Here is a 16,807-nt window from a genome sequence, read left to right as displayed (position 1 = left end):
CTAGACCTTTTCACTTCTGCCATAGGCCACCCAGATTCAAATCCAGCCATGGCCTAACTCGGTTGTGATCACAAGTTCTTGTTCAGCGGTGGCCTCTATGAAATGGAGAGGTGGACATTCAACACAATCCCCAGTGGAACAGAAGCCCGTCACTCAAAACCCAGTCCCACAGCTGGACCTAATGAATTAGCAGTCTGACTGGTAGGCCCAGCAGAGAGATCACAGACCATGGAGACTGGCCTCATATCTTTACAAGTGGCTTGGAGTTGAAGCGCAGAGGCAGTAGAGCTGGGCAGAGAACGGTCATGCTATTTCATGGAGGATTTTGATATTTCCAGTGGTTTGGTATGTTTTGGAACATACCCCCTCTGTTTGGAAACGTTCCACAAAAAGGAACGGCATGCTGGTGCCACTGCTGCCCACCTGGCAGACTGCTCGGGAGCTGCAGACTCTCATAGCCCAGGGGTTCCAGACTCCATGGCTGTGGGACAGCTAGGCTCCCAGGAGCCAGCCAGACACGCTGGCGGGAAACCAGGCAGGGTTTGAAATGTGCTTGGGTTCCACTGGAACTTGATCAAAGTCACTCCATTGCTGTAGAACGTTCAATTCCGACAAAGTGGTAAACTCCAATTAAAAAAAAAAACATTGGGGAGGGGATTTTCCTGACCAGCTTTAAATAGGCAGGGGAGGCTGGGGGAAGCTTGCATTGCCACCACTGAAACTGTGCCTGCTGTCGAGAGGAAGAAAAAGTTTCCACCTCCAGCCGTGTTAATGTGGCACTTTACACAAGTACTAAGTTCACTTTAAAAATCAAATTTCTGATGCCTTATAATGGATTTAACTTTAAACTTGTTTGAGTCATTCTATTTTGGCAGAGAAAGCTCAGCATACAGAATTTATTACTATCCCTGAGTGCTGGGATAGAGGGTGTGCACCTACTGGCCAGGGATATCTAAGGAGTCACACGGCCTGCTTGTTCATTATGCAGTACACCTGTAGCAGGGAAGGGGAACAGCTCCAGTCCTGCCTAAAGTGAAGCCATGCGATCTCTCCGGAGGAGATTTGTGAAGGTGCCCCGGTTGATCTTCTGGCCCATTTTTGTGACAGTCTTTCTGTTCTTCGTTGTCTCTTTTAGCTCCTTCTTCGGCTTTGCAGAAAAATGTCTTCACAGGTAAGAGATCCAGCTCCTTCTAGGACAAACTATCCAGGTAGTGTACTGTCTCTAATCTCTCTAGCTCTAAGTGTGAAACCTTTTATATACGTGTGTGTGTGTGCGTGCACACCCAATACCTTGCACTAGAAAGCAAGATCTGAGTAATATCGGTACAAGAAAGATGATACACTATGTAAATCATCATGTCTCTTGACTATAGATATCTAAATATTAAATTAAAACATTATTTACATCAAAAATACTGCAGATATTCCATTAATACAATTGTTATTTATGCATAAAATATATTTAATGTTTTCTAAAACCTCTAATTCAGGACTTGTCTAATCTAGGGAAATTTGCATCAAAGCAAACCTTTAATGCAAACACTTTGTACCCATGCAAAGTAGGGAATCAATATACAGGTAGGGCAAATTTCCTTAATGTAAACAAGCACTCGGACTACATTTCAAGGGCTAAAGTACCATCCAAGACAATTCTGCCACTCTCCAAATTCAGTTCTTTTCGGGAGCCAGGGAAAGAAACCTACCTCTGTGCAGAATGAGATGCAAAAATTCCCTTTAGGTTTGGGGCAGCTGAATCATAACACTTGCTCTGCAAACTGATTTGATTTGGAGTTTGAGCCAAAATTATACTTTTAATCTCAAACAAACACAAACAAAGGAAAGTATGATTCAGAATCAAGGCACTCATATTATGCAAATAATAATATTATAGAAAGTAACCCAGCAGTACAGTTGTGGGATCCTTTCCAAAGGAACTGTTCCATGCAGCTAAACCCACCAAGATCTTCCTCACTGTGGAAGTGAAGAGGTATTGGGTTAAATTCAATGACTGGGGCTAGGAAGATGTGAACCTAAGATATAATATAACCTAAGATGTGAATTTAAACTGACCTCATTATAACCCTCCATGTGGACACTCCTATTCCAGAGTAAGTATGGCTTTGTTTGGTTTACCTTAAAACCCATAAGCAAGATAAACTAAACCAAAAAACCCCACTTTTATTTTCTTTAGATTTTAGATGATAAAAAGACACCTGTCCAAGGGCTCCAGCTGCCAAATATAATCTTAGCAGCATTAAAATAATCATCCCAACAGGAACTCAACCCCACAGTCACCGCCTGAAACTCCTTTCTACCCCTGCATCTACCCCTATGGGATGCAAACCCTCAGCCCACTCCAACTCTTCTATCAAACAGTTGGTTTATGTTGGAACAACTGTACCCTCATGGAAGTTATACTGGTAAAATTATATTGATTTCAGTTCACACCTTAGTGTATACCAATAAACTTTCCTATGTGGACAAGGCCTGTCTGTCACTGTTGAAAGCATGCAGACAACTGAATTTTCTAAAGAAAAACTTAAACATTTTGGCTCTGATTTTTTGGCTGGGCATCACCCCAGCCTCCATTACTGCAGGTGGAAATAATGGCACTTACAGCTGTATCCATTTAAAGACCTAATTACCTGGTTGTATCTGTAAATCAGGCAGTGGGGCTTCCAAATGACTCATAGATACTAAGGTCAGAAGGGACCATTCTGATCATCTAGTCCGACCTCCTGCACAGCGCAGGCCACAGAATCTCGCACACCCACTCCTACGAAAAACCTCACCTACGTCTGAGCTATTGAAGTCCTCAAATCGTGGTTTAAAGACTTCAAGGAGCAGAGAAGCCTCCCTCAAGTGACCCGTACCCCATGCTACAGAGGAAGGCGAAAAACCTCCAGGGCCTCTCCAATCTGCCCTGGAGGAAAATTCCTTCCCGACCCCAAATATGGCAGTCAGCTAAACCCTGAGCATATGGGCAAGATTCACCAGCCAGATACTACAGAAAATTCTTTCCTGGGTAACTCAGATCCCATCCATCTAATTCCCATCTCAGGGGATTAGTCCTATTTACCCTGAATATTTAAAGATCAATTACTTACCAAAATCACATTATCCCATCATACCATCTCCTCCATAAACTTATTGAGTAGAATCTTAAAACCAGATAGATCTTTTGCCCCCACTGCTTCCCTTGGAAGGCTATTCCAAAACTTCACTCCTCTGATGGTTAGAAACCTTGGTCTAATTTCAAGTCTAAACTTCCTGGTGGCCAGTTTATACCCATTTGTTCTTGTGTCCACATTGGTGCTGAGCTTAAATAATTCCTCTCCCTCTCCTGTATTTATCCCTCTGATATATTTATAGAGAGCAATCATATCTCCCCTCAACCTTCTTTTAGTTAGGCTAAACAAGCCAAGCTCCTTAAGTCTCCTTTCATAAGACAAGTTTTCCATTCCTCGGATCATCCTTGTAGCCCTTCTCTGTACCTGCTCCAGTTTGAATTCATCCTTTTTAAACATGGGAGACCAGAACTGCACACAGTATTCTAGGTGAGGTCTCACCAGTGCCTTGTATAATGGTACTAAAACCTCCTTATCCCTACTGGAAATGCCTCTCCTGAGGCATCCCAAAACCGCATTAGCTTTTTTCACAGCCATATCACATTGGCAGCTCATAGTCATCCTATGATCAACCAATACTCCTACAAATGGATGTAATTATGCTCACAATGTATTGGAGGCTATTTCTGAAAATGTAGGCATTTAATACCATGTATTTCAAAGCTTTAAAAAATGTAACCCTCTAAAATTCCCGGGGACTTGCTGATGTGTCCCTTTGCCTGTTGCATGTCAAATGACATGTGTATGAAGCCATTGGATTGACGAGCCAAAAGACAGAAGCACTCTGCACTAGTATCTGACATATGACCCAGGTAGTTATTACCTGTATACAGTAGAGCCTCATGGAACAATGTTTCCTTAAAACCAATTCATCTTTAAAAGCAAATGTCAGTGTATAGTCTGCAAATCCCATGTCCGCACCAGTGCAGAGATCAATGGATCAGTGCTCTGCACAGATGTTGTGGAGTCCCCCGGCATAGCCTCTCCATGACATGACCCCCCATGTGAACCGTGGAACTACCATGGTAACTTAGCTTTCTGAGCCTGGTAGTCCTGCATTGGGGGGGGCCAGGATTAGCCCAATTTTAATCTTCCATTTCAGGAGCTCAAAGCACTTTGCAAACACGTTGCAAAAGTCTGGGATGGTCAAAAAACAGAAAGTCGTTTTTGTTTCATTTGTTGGTTTTCCAGTTTTCTTTTCATTTGTCCAAAAAAAATGTTTTGGCTTTTTAAGGGTTTTTAAAGATTTGCAGGGAGGAGGGGGTTTTAGATAACGTGTGTGTGGGGAGAACCCTTACTTTTTTTTTTTCCGCTTAAAAGGGGGTAGGGAATAAAAATGTGAGAAAGTAACATTGTAACTGTGAGGGAATCTTCCAAAAATAAAAACAAAAACAGTAAAGCATTTTAAAAAACCCACAAATTTTCATTTTGATAATTTTTCTTCAAAAACCACAAAAGGACCCCTGACTTAAAGTGGTTTCCGTCATCAACAGGGTTTCCAGTTCGGTTCAATGACACTCAGTACCCCCACAGTTCAAATTATTCCAGCGCCCCGCCCACTGCCCTAATGCAAACTTGATGTGGGTTGTGCCAAGGTGACCTTGTTAGAGTCCATCTCTGCCTTCCTCCCAAGATGCCAGCCATGTGCCCTGTTGCAGGGTACTGTAATGTGTGGTGTATGTAGCTAACTGCTATGGGTTTTTTTTATTGCATACTGCAGTTCCAGTGTGTGCTGGTAAATGACAAATGAGCACACCGTGCACTCTGGCTGCCTTCCTACAGGTGGGTGCAGTAGGCAAGTGCCTCTCACGGTGGGTAGCTACAGGAGGCGTTACACCTCTGAGGCACATTGGGCTTCCCCCAGGAAGTCAGTGGAGCTTTGCCAATTCACATGAGCTGAAAACGCGGCCTGCTATCTTTACATCAACCAGCTCAGCTGCCTCGATGCCGCTAAGTCAGTAGGACTTCAGGCCGTTCATTGGTCAGCATCAGGAACTGCAGGTCTTCTCTAGACGCTAGTAAGTTCCAACCTTGTGGCTAGGGCAAAAGCTGAACCTGACAGAGGACTCCAGGCCTGGAACTTGACTGGCAGAATGCTAGCGGTCCTGAGTGGTCCACAGGTTCTATATACACCCAACACAGGAACCGGAAGTTGTCCATGCAGCTGAGAGTCACCCTGTTCTGGATTGGGTGCCTCCTGCTCCTGCTCCCCTGGTTTGGCTTCCTGGCATTCCGACGTGGCTTGACTCCTGGTGTCCAACTTGTGGTTCCAATCTCAGTTTGCCACCTGGCCTGACTCTGGTTACCGATTCATGGTTCTGATCTCAACTTTGTCTCCTGCTTCTGATATCCCAGTATCCTGATATGACCAACTGTTGACTCATGTCTCGTGACTGTGGACCTTGGCTCTGACCACTAGGTCTGGCTGTCCATGAGCCGGCTGTGACAGTCAACCTGGAGTGAAACTGAAACTGCAGGAAGAGGCAGAACCATGCTGTGGAGCCAGCAGCCTGAAGCCCATTTGAGTGAAAGATGAAGCTTTGTGACTTTGAAGCTGCTTTGCCCCATTGCTTGCAGGTGGCTGGAGATCCCTTGTATGACAAGCCCATCCAGCTGCTACCACTCGCTGCCCTGGGCTGGCACAGCATTTATAGTACACATGCAAGATGGGTTTTCACTTGTAATTCCCAAAGGGCAGGATTTGGTGCTGTGTCTTCATCCCCTTTTGTTGTTTTCCTTCTGCCTTGCTGCTGTTCCCACTAACATTCCATTGAGCTCACTGGGAGGTTGGGATGTACCTGTCACATTGGGACTGATCGCTAGAGTCCTGCAAATTGGCGGTTATCCACATCCGTGTACCTTGTTTGTGGATCGCATGCGAATATAAATTTTGGCTCTACTGATGATTCTCTCTAGAACAAGCAGTTATCTGTGATCTGCACCAGCTCAGTAGAGGTCCCTAGTCACTGCCAGTCTGCAAGGAAGGAGCAGTCCCTGTTCTCTGACTCGGACTGCTATGCGTTCCATACTTCGGAAATGCAGACTGCATAGAAAGTGACATTTAAGCTACAGGAACAAATCTCACCTCATTCTGACCTTACCTTACTCGAATCACTTCCTTGTGTCCCTGATTTTGGCTCTGGGTCACACATGGGGCTTGATCCTGCCATGTCTTAAGTACCCTCCCCTCCTATTGACTTCAGTATGGGTAGGGGACATCCAGCATTGCAGAACTGGGCCATAGTGTCCCCCACATTTGCACCTTGTTAGGTCAAGCGGTATGTAGCTAGTATCCCTGCAGCCCGCACAGAAGTCTTTCTAGACATCAGACGACCTCTTCCCAACATTGTGCTTGTTCTTCTAAGTATTGAAAAGCAGCGGTACCTGCAGTATATTAGCAGTCTAGTCCATGAATGCCAAATCTGGACCAGGAGTCAGACCCATTCTGGCCGGGAATTGTGAAGTGCATCAACATTACTCAGCGAGAATGCGAGAGGGAGAGCAAGGGGGCTACAGGTATAGTGTTTGTCCAGTATCCTGAATAAAGGCTCTGCTCTGTTTACTACACCATAGCCCTGTCTCTTTCATGTGGGATGTGTCAATGTCCTAGGATGATTGTCATGGATTGTGCCTAGCTGCAAATAGGTTCCTCCCTTCCTCTACATTGATTTCCAGCTACCACTGGTCATTAATATTTCAAAAACCGCCTGTATAATAGACTGAATTCCATATGATTTATTTCACAGGCAGAGGGGGGCAGATCACATGATTTCATGTCTGATGGGTCCAAGATGCTGAATAACCATTTTATGGCTAAATCATAAACAAGATCAAGTTCAGGCAGGTGTCCTTTGAGCAAAGCATAATAACAATTCCCTGCAGAAACTCAGTGAAGTGGAGTGGCGCCCTAGAGAGGTCAATTGCTGTACTCACTAGTGTCATAAAATGCTTGGAGGATAAGATAGCCATTAATGTGGTAAAGGGGATAGAGGGGGCTTCATTCGACTGAAGTACATGTGGTGTATTTGCCTTTTTTTTTTTTAATTACATTTAGGCCACTCATTTATTTGCAACATGCCAAAGAAATGCCAGAAAGGGACATCCAACAGAACAAGCTCCACGCTGTGCCCATTGAAGGGGATTCCTCGAGCCAGCTAAATGTGATACTGGATACAGACAGCAATAGACTGCAGCAAGATTTGGTTAAGAGAATGGTGGCAGATAAAGGAGAGGCCATGGAGGAGCAAGCAGAGGATAAGAATGTAATATCAGCATCCAGTAAGATGCAAACTCAGGATAAGAGTGCCCCACTAGCACCCAAGGGGAAGGAAGCCAATGCAAAGACCATAGCCCAAGACCAAGCAAAACCAAAACCAAAAAAGGCCCCTGTGTCAACTAAGCCCGGTGCGCTGAGACCCACTACAAAAGGCCAGGTTCATCCCAGCCTCCCGGTGCAGAACGTAGCCCCTCCCACAATGCAGAATGTCACGACTCAGGCTCCTACAGTGGCAGAAAAGAGGCGGCTGAGGATTGCCGATTTCAAGTCTGAGCCTCGGTGGGATTTTGAGGACCGCTATATCTTGGACAGTTCAGCCCTACAATCGGTAAGTGATTACTATGTGTTCTGACCACGTATTCAGCTGGATGGTCTCCTATAAATCTACCTCCTTGTTAACCTCCACATTAGTTTTTCCAATTCACCTATTTTCATGGATTTCTTGATTAGCTTCTGGCATGGACAGGTAGCTACACGCAGAGGAGCTGCCCTGAGCTCAAATGAAGGAGGCATGTGTGCATTGTAAGGCAGGACGGAATTGGCCTTTCATTCAAAACAATGAAGTTTAATATATAACTTTTGAGATATATATATTACCTCAACACACCTTGCCCAGCCCAACCCTGGGATTAGCCTTTGACACAGGCCAATTGTATATATTTAGGAGGGGCAGTCCTTATTTTGCTGTCAAAAAAAAAAAAAGAGAGAGAAAGAAATCCTCCCTCCATCCCTCTTCTATCCCACCAGAAATAAATCCCTCTGCCCCATTGTACTGCCTGGTGGATCCCTGTTCTCCCACTCTGGCTGCAGCTGGGAGCCCCCAGGGCCTTTAAATCACCCCGGAGCTCCCAGCTGCAGAGGCGGCTGGGAGCTCTGGGGCTCAGGGGAGATTTAAAGGGCCCGGAGCTCTGTTGCTGTGATGGTGGCTGGAGCCCTGGGCCCTTTAAATCCTCCCTGCAGCAGCAGGAGCCCTGGGTCCTTTAAATTGTTGCCCAAGCCCAGCTGCCGGAGCCCCGGGGTAGCGGTGGCAGGGCTAGGGTGGCACTTTAAAGGGCCCGGGGCTTCTGCCACTGCAGGGAGCCCCAGCCCTTTAAAGCTCTGTCCGAGCCCCACTGCCTGAGCCCCAGGGTAGGAGCAGCAGAGCTCTGGTGGTGATTTAAAGGGCCCGGGGCTCCGGCCACTGCCCTTTAAATCGCCAGCCTAGGGGAGCTGGTCCAGTCCGGCACGCCATACTGGACCGTACTGGCTTACTCTCCCCTCTGGATGAGGGAAACAAAAGGTTACACATAAAACAAAATCATAGAGACAAAACTTAATAGGCTAACCTCCTGTCTAAAGAAGTCTTATCTCACCCAAAGTCTACTGCAATGTTTCCAACCAAATCTGGTTGTGATCACATTTTCATGAATGTAAATGCACAGCCCATTTACTTTCTAGGTGCAGGATGCTGGGGTGTCTTTTTTGTTCCCCAAATATAGTCCAGAAAACCTTTTGAAGCATATCTCCATATAAGGTTCTCTTCCCCCCTGTGTTTTTCTACCTTTTAGTTCCTTTCTGAAATTCTTAGTCTTTCAGCATAGACAGGTGATGGGAGACCCACTTTGAATGAGATAATACTTAATTTACTTTTCAACAGCGAACTCAGTGAATAAACATCCCTTGTCTGACAAAAAGACTGTTTGTCAGCTCTGCCTTGATCCAGACTTTAAAACATATTTTCAGTATACGTACATAACTCCAATGGTATCTGTACATATATTTCACAATGATATGAATGACCAGTAAGAACTCCCATGACATTCTTTGGTGAACCAGAATGAACATATCAGAATCAGGATCCTGTAACCCACCTTGCCAGTTGTTATTAAGGGGTTTTTGGATCACAAATGGATCCCCAAATGAAAGTAGTAACTTTGTCCCCATAGAAATCACGGTGCCCACTGCTCCAATGCAGCCCCCTCTGGGGTGGAGAGCAATGGCTGGCAGACCAGCATAAAGTGACACTGGGTGGCAGTTTATGACAGGAAGTTACGAACACTTTATTCAGCTAAAACTACACAAAATTTCACTAGGCAGAACTTAATTGCTCATGTTGGATTTTGGCCAGCACATGGGGGATGACACCCCCAGAGTCTTTTACAAAAAGTGTCAGGGGATCTTTAATGAACACATGTCAGGACCTCAAGTTTTAGATTTCAAGTGGGTTCTAGCCCACGAAAGCTTATGCCCACATAAATTTGTTAGTCTCTGAGGTGCCACAAGGACTCCTCGTCGTTTTTACCCAAAATATGATCCATCACTCAGCCCCTAAGGATGTATAGGTTCCAATAGTGAGTCTCAGGGGAAAAGCAGCGCTTGTTACTGACTCACCATCTCCTGCACATCTTGCTTCACTGGGTTTTCCCCTAGAAATCATCCACCCACCTATTATGCCACACTGGCCCTGTGTGAATTTAGGAGCTGTGACAAGCTCTAAACATAGAGCAGTGTAATGTAGCTGCCGGCAGAGAAGGAAAGACCTGAGTCGCTAGAGGCCAAACTGCTAGAAGTTAAACAACACTTTGCTGTTGATACAGTATTTGTATGAATGGCAACAGACATATAGGAACATCCCCTTTGCTGTACTCAGAAAAACAAAGCAATTAGAATTAGGTGTGTCCTCGTTAGCGCAAGAAAGGAGACTGGCAGCACTTGCACGCACAGCGCACAGTTTCCTCTGTTGGCGAAGCAGTGTCAAGTGGGACTTTGCCCTCTGTCCTTCTTGCTTCGCCGTTGCTGGGCTCAGAGGGTTGTGGATGCCTTCCAGGCCTCTGCCAGACCATTAGTCTTCATTTGCAGCTTTCAAAGCTATTCAGGAAATCCACCTGTGCACAGAGGTGGCTAGTAGCTGGAACCTGCTGGAACCCACTCACCTTCTGCTTGTGGTGTTGTGTCTCATCTAGTGGCACCAAGACCATTTAGAGAGAGAGATCAAATGAGTCTGCTCTACAGTCTGAGCTAAGAGCAAGTTGGCTTTTAGCTCATGCGGTAGAGGCTCATGTACTAAGCTCCCGAGGCCCCACGTTCGATCCCACCACCAACTGGGGTCTGTCGGTGTTACGCTGGTACACACCGTGGTTGTCCCCATTGCCTTCAGTATTCACCAGGCTGGAGTCTGATCTCAATGGAAGGCAGTGGAGTTTCTCAGAATGTACAGCTGAAATGGGAGCTGTGGGTGCTTAGCACCACTGAAAGTCCAGCCCATATTGGTCCAATGTCTCTGTTTCCCCACCTGTCACATGACTTAATACTCATCTAACTCAAGAATAAGGAGGCTCTTGTGATTATAGCCGTTAAATGAAGGTAAGGTTCAGGATCCCTGGGTTCTATGCCTACCTTTGCCACAGACTTTCAGTGTGACCTTGGGCAAGTCACTTCACCTCTCTTTCTCATCTGTAAAATGGGGATAATAATTCTTCCTTTCTCCTGCTCTTGGCTATCTTGACTAGTTAGATTGCAAGCGATTTGGGGTCAGGGGTTGCCTGACTGTGTGTTAGCGGCACTGATCTCTAGGTGCTACCTTAATACAAATAGCAATAACTCACATTAGTGGAATGAGGCCATAGTGCTAGTGAAATTATCGAAGGAGACTTGGACAGTAGATGCTATCAGTGTGCAGAAGCAGGGATGAAAATCTCACAAACACAGAACTCTCTGGGCAGCCATCCAATACTGTTTCTCTATATTCATGTGATGCTTGAGTAACAGACTCGCATTCTGTGTGGACGGGCCACAGAAGGGGACATGTAACTCCAGCCAAGCCATGGATTAGACTCAACACATCCCTCTTGTGGTTTGTTGACCTACCATTGGGTGGCAGAGGTTGGAGTCTCATGGATCCGAAGGCGACTGGCTGTGAGCGTCTGTGGCCCCTCCATGAGCTTTCCAAATAACACCCTTGACTGTGAATGCTGCAGGCATGTCACAATGATTTCGCTGCATATCTGAAAAGTGCTGATGAGTATGAATGCAGGGGAGACTTGTGCAGCTGCCCTACAAGCATTAAAGTGCCTTTAACTAGTGCACTGCCTTGTGCAGAGTTTAGTTAATCTTCCAGTCAATGCTATAGCCTCAGAACTCAACCACTGTATAGTGCAATAATCCTTGACTTAGGCCATAAAGCTTCAGGGATGTGAAGCTGCACACAGAAGCTTGGGGCTTAAAGCCAACTTGCTGCAGGAAGTAACTAGATTTTGGGAAGTTTCCTCCTGCCAATCAGCACTTGCTTTGTTAAGCTGCCCAAAGTGCAGCCTGAAGGGCTGATGTGGCTTGTGAGATTTGCTACAATGCCGGCCTAAGGCAGCCTCCTAAGCCCAGATAAGATCAGGGCCCTAACTTGCTGGAAAGGAAGAATTGAGCTAGGCGTAGCCAGCTCATGCTGCAGTGAGTTCTGCTGCTGGAGGCGGTGTGTTGTTACTTCTCTTTCTGGTAGCTCAGCTAGAGAGGAATTGTAAATTCTTTGGGGCGGGGACTGTCTTTCAGTTCTGGGTTTGTACCGTGCCTAGCCCAAAAGGTCCTGGTCTGGGACTCGTGTTCCCAGGTGCTACCACAACACAAATCAATAATAATAATAATAATTAATAATAGTGTAACACGGCAGGCGGGATCAAACCAGGGAACCGCTGAGGCTTAGGGTTACCATATTTGAACATTCAAAAATGAGGACATTCCACCGGGAGGGGGGTTGCTCGCGCCCCCCCCGGCCCCACCCTAACTCCACTCCTTCCCTGCCCCCATTCCAACCCCTTCCCCAAAGTCCCCACCCCAATTCTGCCCCCTCCCTGCCCCATTGGATCCCTTCCCCAAATCCCCGCCCCGGCCCCACCTCCTCCCCTGAGCGCACCACCTTCCCCCCTCCCCCAGCCATGCGAAACAGCTGTTTCATGGTGCAAGGACTGGGAGCTAGGGGGGAAAAGCGGGCACTCTCTCAAGTGATCAGCATTCACTTTCTTTCTCGAATGATCAATATTCATTCTCTTTCTTGAATGATCAACTCTTTTTTGGGGAAAAATAATAGTGGCAAAATCTTGGACATTTTTAGATATTTAAAAATTCCTCCCAGATGGCAATTTAAGAACCAAAAAGCCGGATATGTCCAGGAAAATACAGACGTATGGTAACCCTACTGAAGCTAAATGCATGAGCTTCTACTGCATGAGCTAAAAGCCACATGGCCCTTAGCTAAGGCTGTAGAGCAGACTCATTAATCTGTAAGTGGTCTCAGTGCCACTAGACGGGACCTAACACCACACTCAGTAGGTGTGTGGGTTACATAAGGAAGGGCTGGCCTGCGAGTTGCATGAGATGCAACTTCTGAAAGAACAGTGCTGCAAACAGCCATATAGTCAGCTTGTGCTCAAGATCAGCCAGGCCACAGCTGCTCTTTGCCTGTAACTGTAGGTGGAGGATTGAACTGATCAGGTGCAGAGTTCTGTTGCTACTGCACGCAAACAGGTGACTCCTGGTCATTGCAAGTAGAAGCACACTGAAGGGAGTGATGCTTTTATCTTCAGTTTTTAAAACTGGTTAATTCAGAGCTGACAGCCGCCTGCACCGTGGGAAGAGATGCAGAAAGCAGGGAGGCATGTAACCCAGTGGAAGCAGCCAGAAGGGGATGTGCACCACGGTGACTGACTGGGAGGCTGAAGTGGGGAGTGGCTCCAAGGAAAGGAGGCGTGGTTAGGGCCTGGGGAGATATGCACATTGAGAGCTGGTGCAAAGGGACGTCTGGCTGTGTGCATGGCATGAGCTCTGTGTCGAGGAGCATAAGGCCATGTAGGCCTCAATCAGGGCAGGGGGCAGCAAGCACATTCAGCAAGGCCTGGTCAGCCACTGGGTGGGTGGGTATTCTAGCTCACCCTGCATCTGGAAGGCTTTGGCTCTTAGCTGCTGCAGCATGAAGGTCCTAGCTCAGTCCCTGATGTGGCGGCCAAGATGGCGGCCATCATGTAACCCTAGTCTGCTTCCTTGCAACCCTGTCTTCTGTGCTTCCAGCGCTGCCCCGATGCCGTGAGGGCCAAAGCCACCAAGTCTGCCTGGCTGAGGGACCTTTTCCTGCCCAACATCACGCTCTTCATAGACAGGAGACACTTCAACCACAGCGAGTGGGAACGCCTGGAGCATTTCAAGCCACCGTTCGGCTTTATGGAGATGAATTACTCATGTGAGTCCGGCAGTGGGATGGTGGGCTGGGCTGGGCCTGCTCCCTCCCTGATGCTCACAAGGTGCCCTCTCCCCACTTGAAGTGCAGGGACAGAACTTCCGAGCTGGGACACACCCTCATTGGGCAAACACTGGTTCCTCCTGCTGGGACAGGGAGGTGTCTTCCCCTTCTTTGTCAATTCCTGGAGCAGGCCAGTCCCCTCCATCAGCTCCCAATTTTGTGCTGACTCTGAGGCATGGGCCGCCTAATTCACCACTGCATTACTCCCATATAACCCCACTGAAGTCATGGCATTTCACTGAAGTCAAACAAGAGCAATGCAGTGGTGAATCAGGCCCATGGTTTCTTTTCATTGCAAAGACTATGGTGTTTTTTTGATGGCTCCTTTAGTTGAGGGACTCTTGAAGTAAGTAGTGTATTAAGTATCCAAGACAGTATGGGCAAGTATGCCAATAGGCAAGGCAGCAGCAGCCATGCTAGTTAGGATAACAGTTAGGTGAGCTGTCAGCCCTCATGCTCCAGGCCATAAACTGATTGATTGCCAGTTGGGGTCAGGAAAGAATTTCCCTCCGTGGTGTATTGTTGCATTCCAAAGATGTGGAGGTATTGCCTCTGGAGCATCCCACATGGCCTCTGTTAGAGACAGGATAACAAGCTAGATAGCCCACAGGCTATCACATATGGCACTTTCCCTGTGATCCCTTCCCAGCCCGAGAGCTCTCCCAAAATGCCCCATTCACTCATCCTCCTTGATGGAAAACCACCTGTCTGTGTTTCAGTGGTGAAGGAGGTCATAACGATGCTGCCACCCAACCCCTACCAGCAGGTCCTCCTGGCCAACAACACCAGGCAGAGGCCAACCTGTATCAGTTGTGCCGTGGTGGGGAATGGTGGGATATTAAACAACTCTGGAATGGGCCAGGAGATCGACTCCCATGATTACGTGTTCCGGTAAGAGGTGCAGCTTCCTGCTATTTTTCTTTCTCCATCATGCACTTTTCTTTATCCCCCCACTCCCTTCTACACCCGTCTACTGCATCTACAGAGATGATCCCACAAAAAAACTCCAGAGCCATGTTTTAACCATGTTTCCAAATCATTGCTATTGGCCTGCGAAGTCCAAGGTTAAATAACCTTTGTGCTCAACCTTATTCAAACCTCCCTGGTCTGTAGTTCAGACTGGAAATCTCATAGGGACGGGCTTTCTTATGCTATTCCCAGGTCGTCTTATTTCTGGCTAGGACAAAAAACTATAGCTGTGGCTGTGGTATTGTGTCTCTTCTAGTGCCACACTGGGACCCACAAGTGCGGAGATTGCAAGTGAAAATGGGGATGGGAGTCCAAAACAAAGTGTGAACAGCATGTTTCTGAGCCTCAGGGAAGGTTCCATCTGGATTAATTTCCTGCTGTGGCTGTCCACCCCAGAGTGTGAGGCGGTTCCTAGGTGGCTCAGGTTCAACGGTAGTTTTGGCTCAAAGTTATTTTGGCCAAACCAGTTCCCCCAGCCCTGTTGTGAACACCAGCCCAGTGATTCAACCAATACACTGCTGACTTTGCAATTCTGTTTGATTTTTCTGGCCAAGGGTGAGTGGGGCCGTGATCAAAGGTTACGAAAAAGACGTGGGAACAAAAACGTCCTTCTATGGATTCACAGCCTTCTCCTTGGTGGCCTCTATTGTGACGCTGGGGAGCAAATTCAGCAAGATCCCAATGGGAAAAGTAAGTCAGGCACCTGACGTGTGTACACATGCCCTTGGCAAGGTGCTGCTTTGCCTGTGGCCTGCGTTTCTGATCCTGACACGTGAAGGGCAACAGGGCAGAGGTAGCATCTCAGGTCACAGCAGAGTTAGTCCAGGTCTGGACACCTGGGTCTGGGAGCCCGAGTTAGCCCAGTCAAACATCCACACTGGCAAGGCACGCTTGAGTCATTCCTAGTAGCTGTAGCCAAACTGGTGCTGCACTAGCCCAACTTAGGTGTGAGGGTACAGATCCACAAAGGTATTTGCAAAAAGAAAAGCAGTACTTGTGGCACCTTAGAGACTAACAAATTACTCTATACAGCTAAATTCAGTGCCTTGCATAATGACAGGTTTCAGAGTAGCAGACATGTTAGTCTGTATTCGCAAAAAGAAAAGCAGTACTTGTGGCACCTTAGAGACTAACTAAGGTGCCACAAGTACTGCTTTTCTTTTTGCGAATACAGACTAACACGGCTGCTACTCTGAAACAAAGGTATTTAGGGCCCTAACTCCCACTGAGTGAGGCATCTTGGAGGAGCTGGACTTAGGAGTACTAGGAGTGTAGCCCAGGGTTCTGAGCGCTGCACCAAGCTGTGTCGCTCTAGTTGTTTTGCAGTGTCCTGTGGAAATGCTCTGAGCCAGCCAACACAGTAAAGCAAAGCACCCCTGGCTTGCTACGCTCCTCGCTTCTGTGACCTCTGTCCCGGCCGGTAGCACGGCATGGATCCAACTCAAAACCATGTCCTGTTCCAGCTGTTGGCATTAATGCAACTCCGTTCTGCCCTATATCACTCCAAGGTAGAGGCTTTTGGCCTGCTGCCACCTTGTGCTGTGATTTTTGTCAGCTCCCTTAGCTGAGCGGAGATGGGTTGGGTCAATACTTGGGTGGCAAGTCTTCATGGAACACTCAAGTGCTGTAGAGAAGCTATGTTGGATCGCTCTTCCGTCTGAGTCAGCCATGACCTGGCATAGTGGTAGGGTGCCATGCGATACTGGATGTGCCTCCTTTGGGAGGAGACATTATACTGAGCCCTGACCATTTGTGGTCATTAAACATCTATTTACACTTATTTTGGCAGGAGCTAGGCATTAATCCCAGTGTCATAGCCGGATTATGTTTCACCTACTTATCCGCCCCCCTGCAATTTCAGTTGGAAATAGAGTTCTTCACTTCCTGTTCTAAAGCACTAGGCAGTGTTGTTGTAGGCTGCTAAACAGCTACCGTAATTAATCCCAGAGGTGGATGATGTGATCTGTGTTCATAGCTGATCACTGTATAGCAGTTTGGGCACCTTTGAGATAAAATTTGCCATAGAGGTGTGAGATCACAGTACTGAATTTTGCTCCGATGGCTGGGTTACTGGGGAAAATCCAGTGGAAACTGTGGGGTGGAAGTTGGCCTTGGATCACTTTTCAGTTCAACTGAATCTAATTTTTTCTAACTGACTTGAGAGGTTGTCAG

At 47.1% G+C, this 16,807-nt stretch overlaps 1 protein-coding gene across 6 annotated transcripts in view; it reads left to right on the top strand.

Annotated features, from left to right (window-relative positions):
- Nucleotides 1-16,807, top strand: part of ST6GALNAC1 (ST6 N-acetylgalactosaminide alpha-2,6-sialyltransferase 1) — a 48,856-nt gene that overhangs the window by 24,793 nt on the left and 7,256 nt on the right. For 5 of the 6 annotated variants that reach the window (XR_006275697.1, XR_006275698.1, XM_043497311.1 and 2 more), the window contains exons 2-5: nucleotides 7,183-7,732; nucleotides 13,438-13,606; nucleotides 14,386-14,557; nucleotides 15,190-15,325. Coding sequence is in view for 4 of the 6 variants with exons in the window: in XM_043497311.1 (XP_043353246.1) it covers nucleotides 7,183-7,732; nucleotides 13,438-13,606; nucleotides 14,386-14,557; nucleotides 15,190-15,325 (1,027 nt within the window). In the remaining 2 variants the exon portion in view is untranslated. Of the gene's footprint in view, nucleotides 1-865; nucleotides 1,172-7,182; nucleotides 7,733-13,437; nucleotides 13,607-14,385; nucleotides 14,558-15,189; nucleotides 15,326-16,807 lie in introns of those variants that run through there. The other variant, XM_038371848.2, reaches the window with a different exon arrangement.

Source organism: Dermochelys coriacea, chromosome 14 (assembly GCF_009764565.3).
Source record: "Dermochelys coriacea isolate rDerCor1 chromosome 14, rDerCor1.pri.v4, whole genome shotgun sequence".
Taxonomy (NCBI): Eukaryota; Metazoa; Chordata; order Testudines; family Dermochelyidae; genus Dermochelys; species Dermochelys coriacea.
This window is presented reverse-complemented; position numbering and strand designations above follow the sequence as displayed.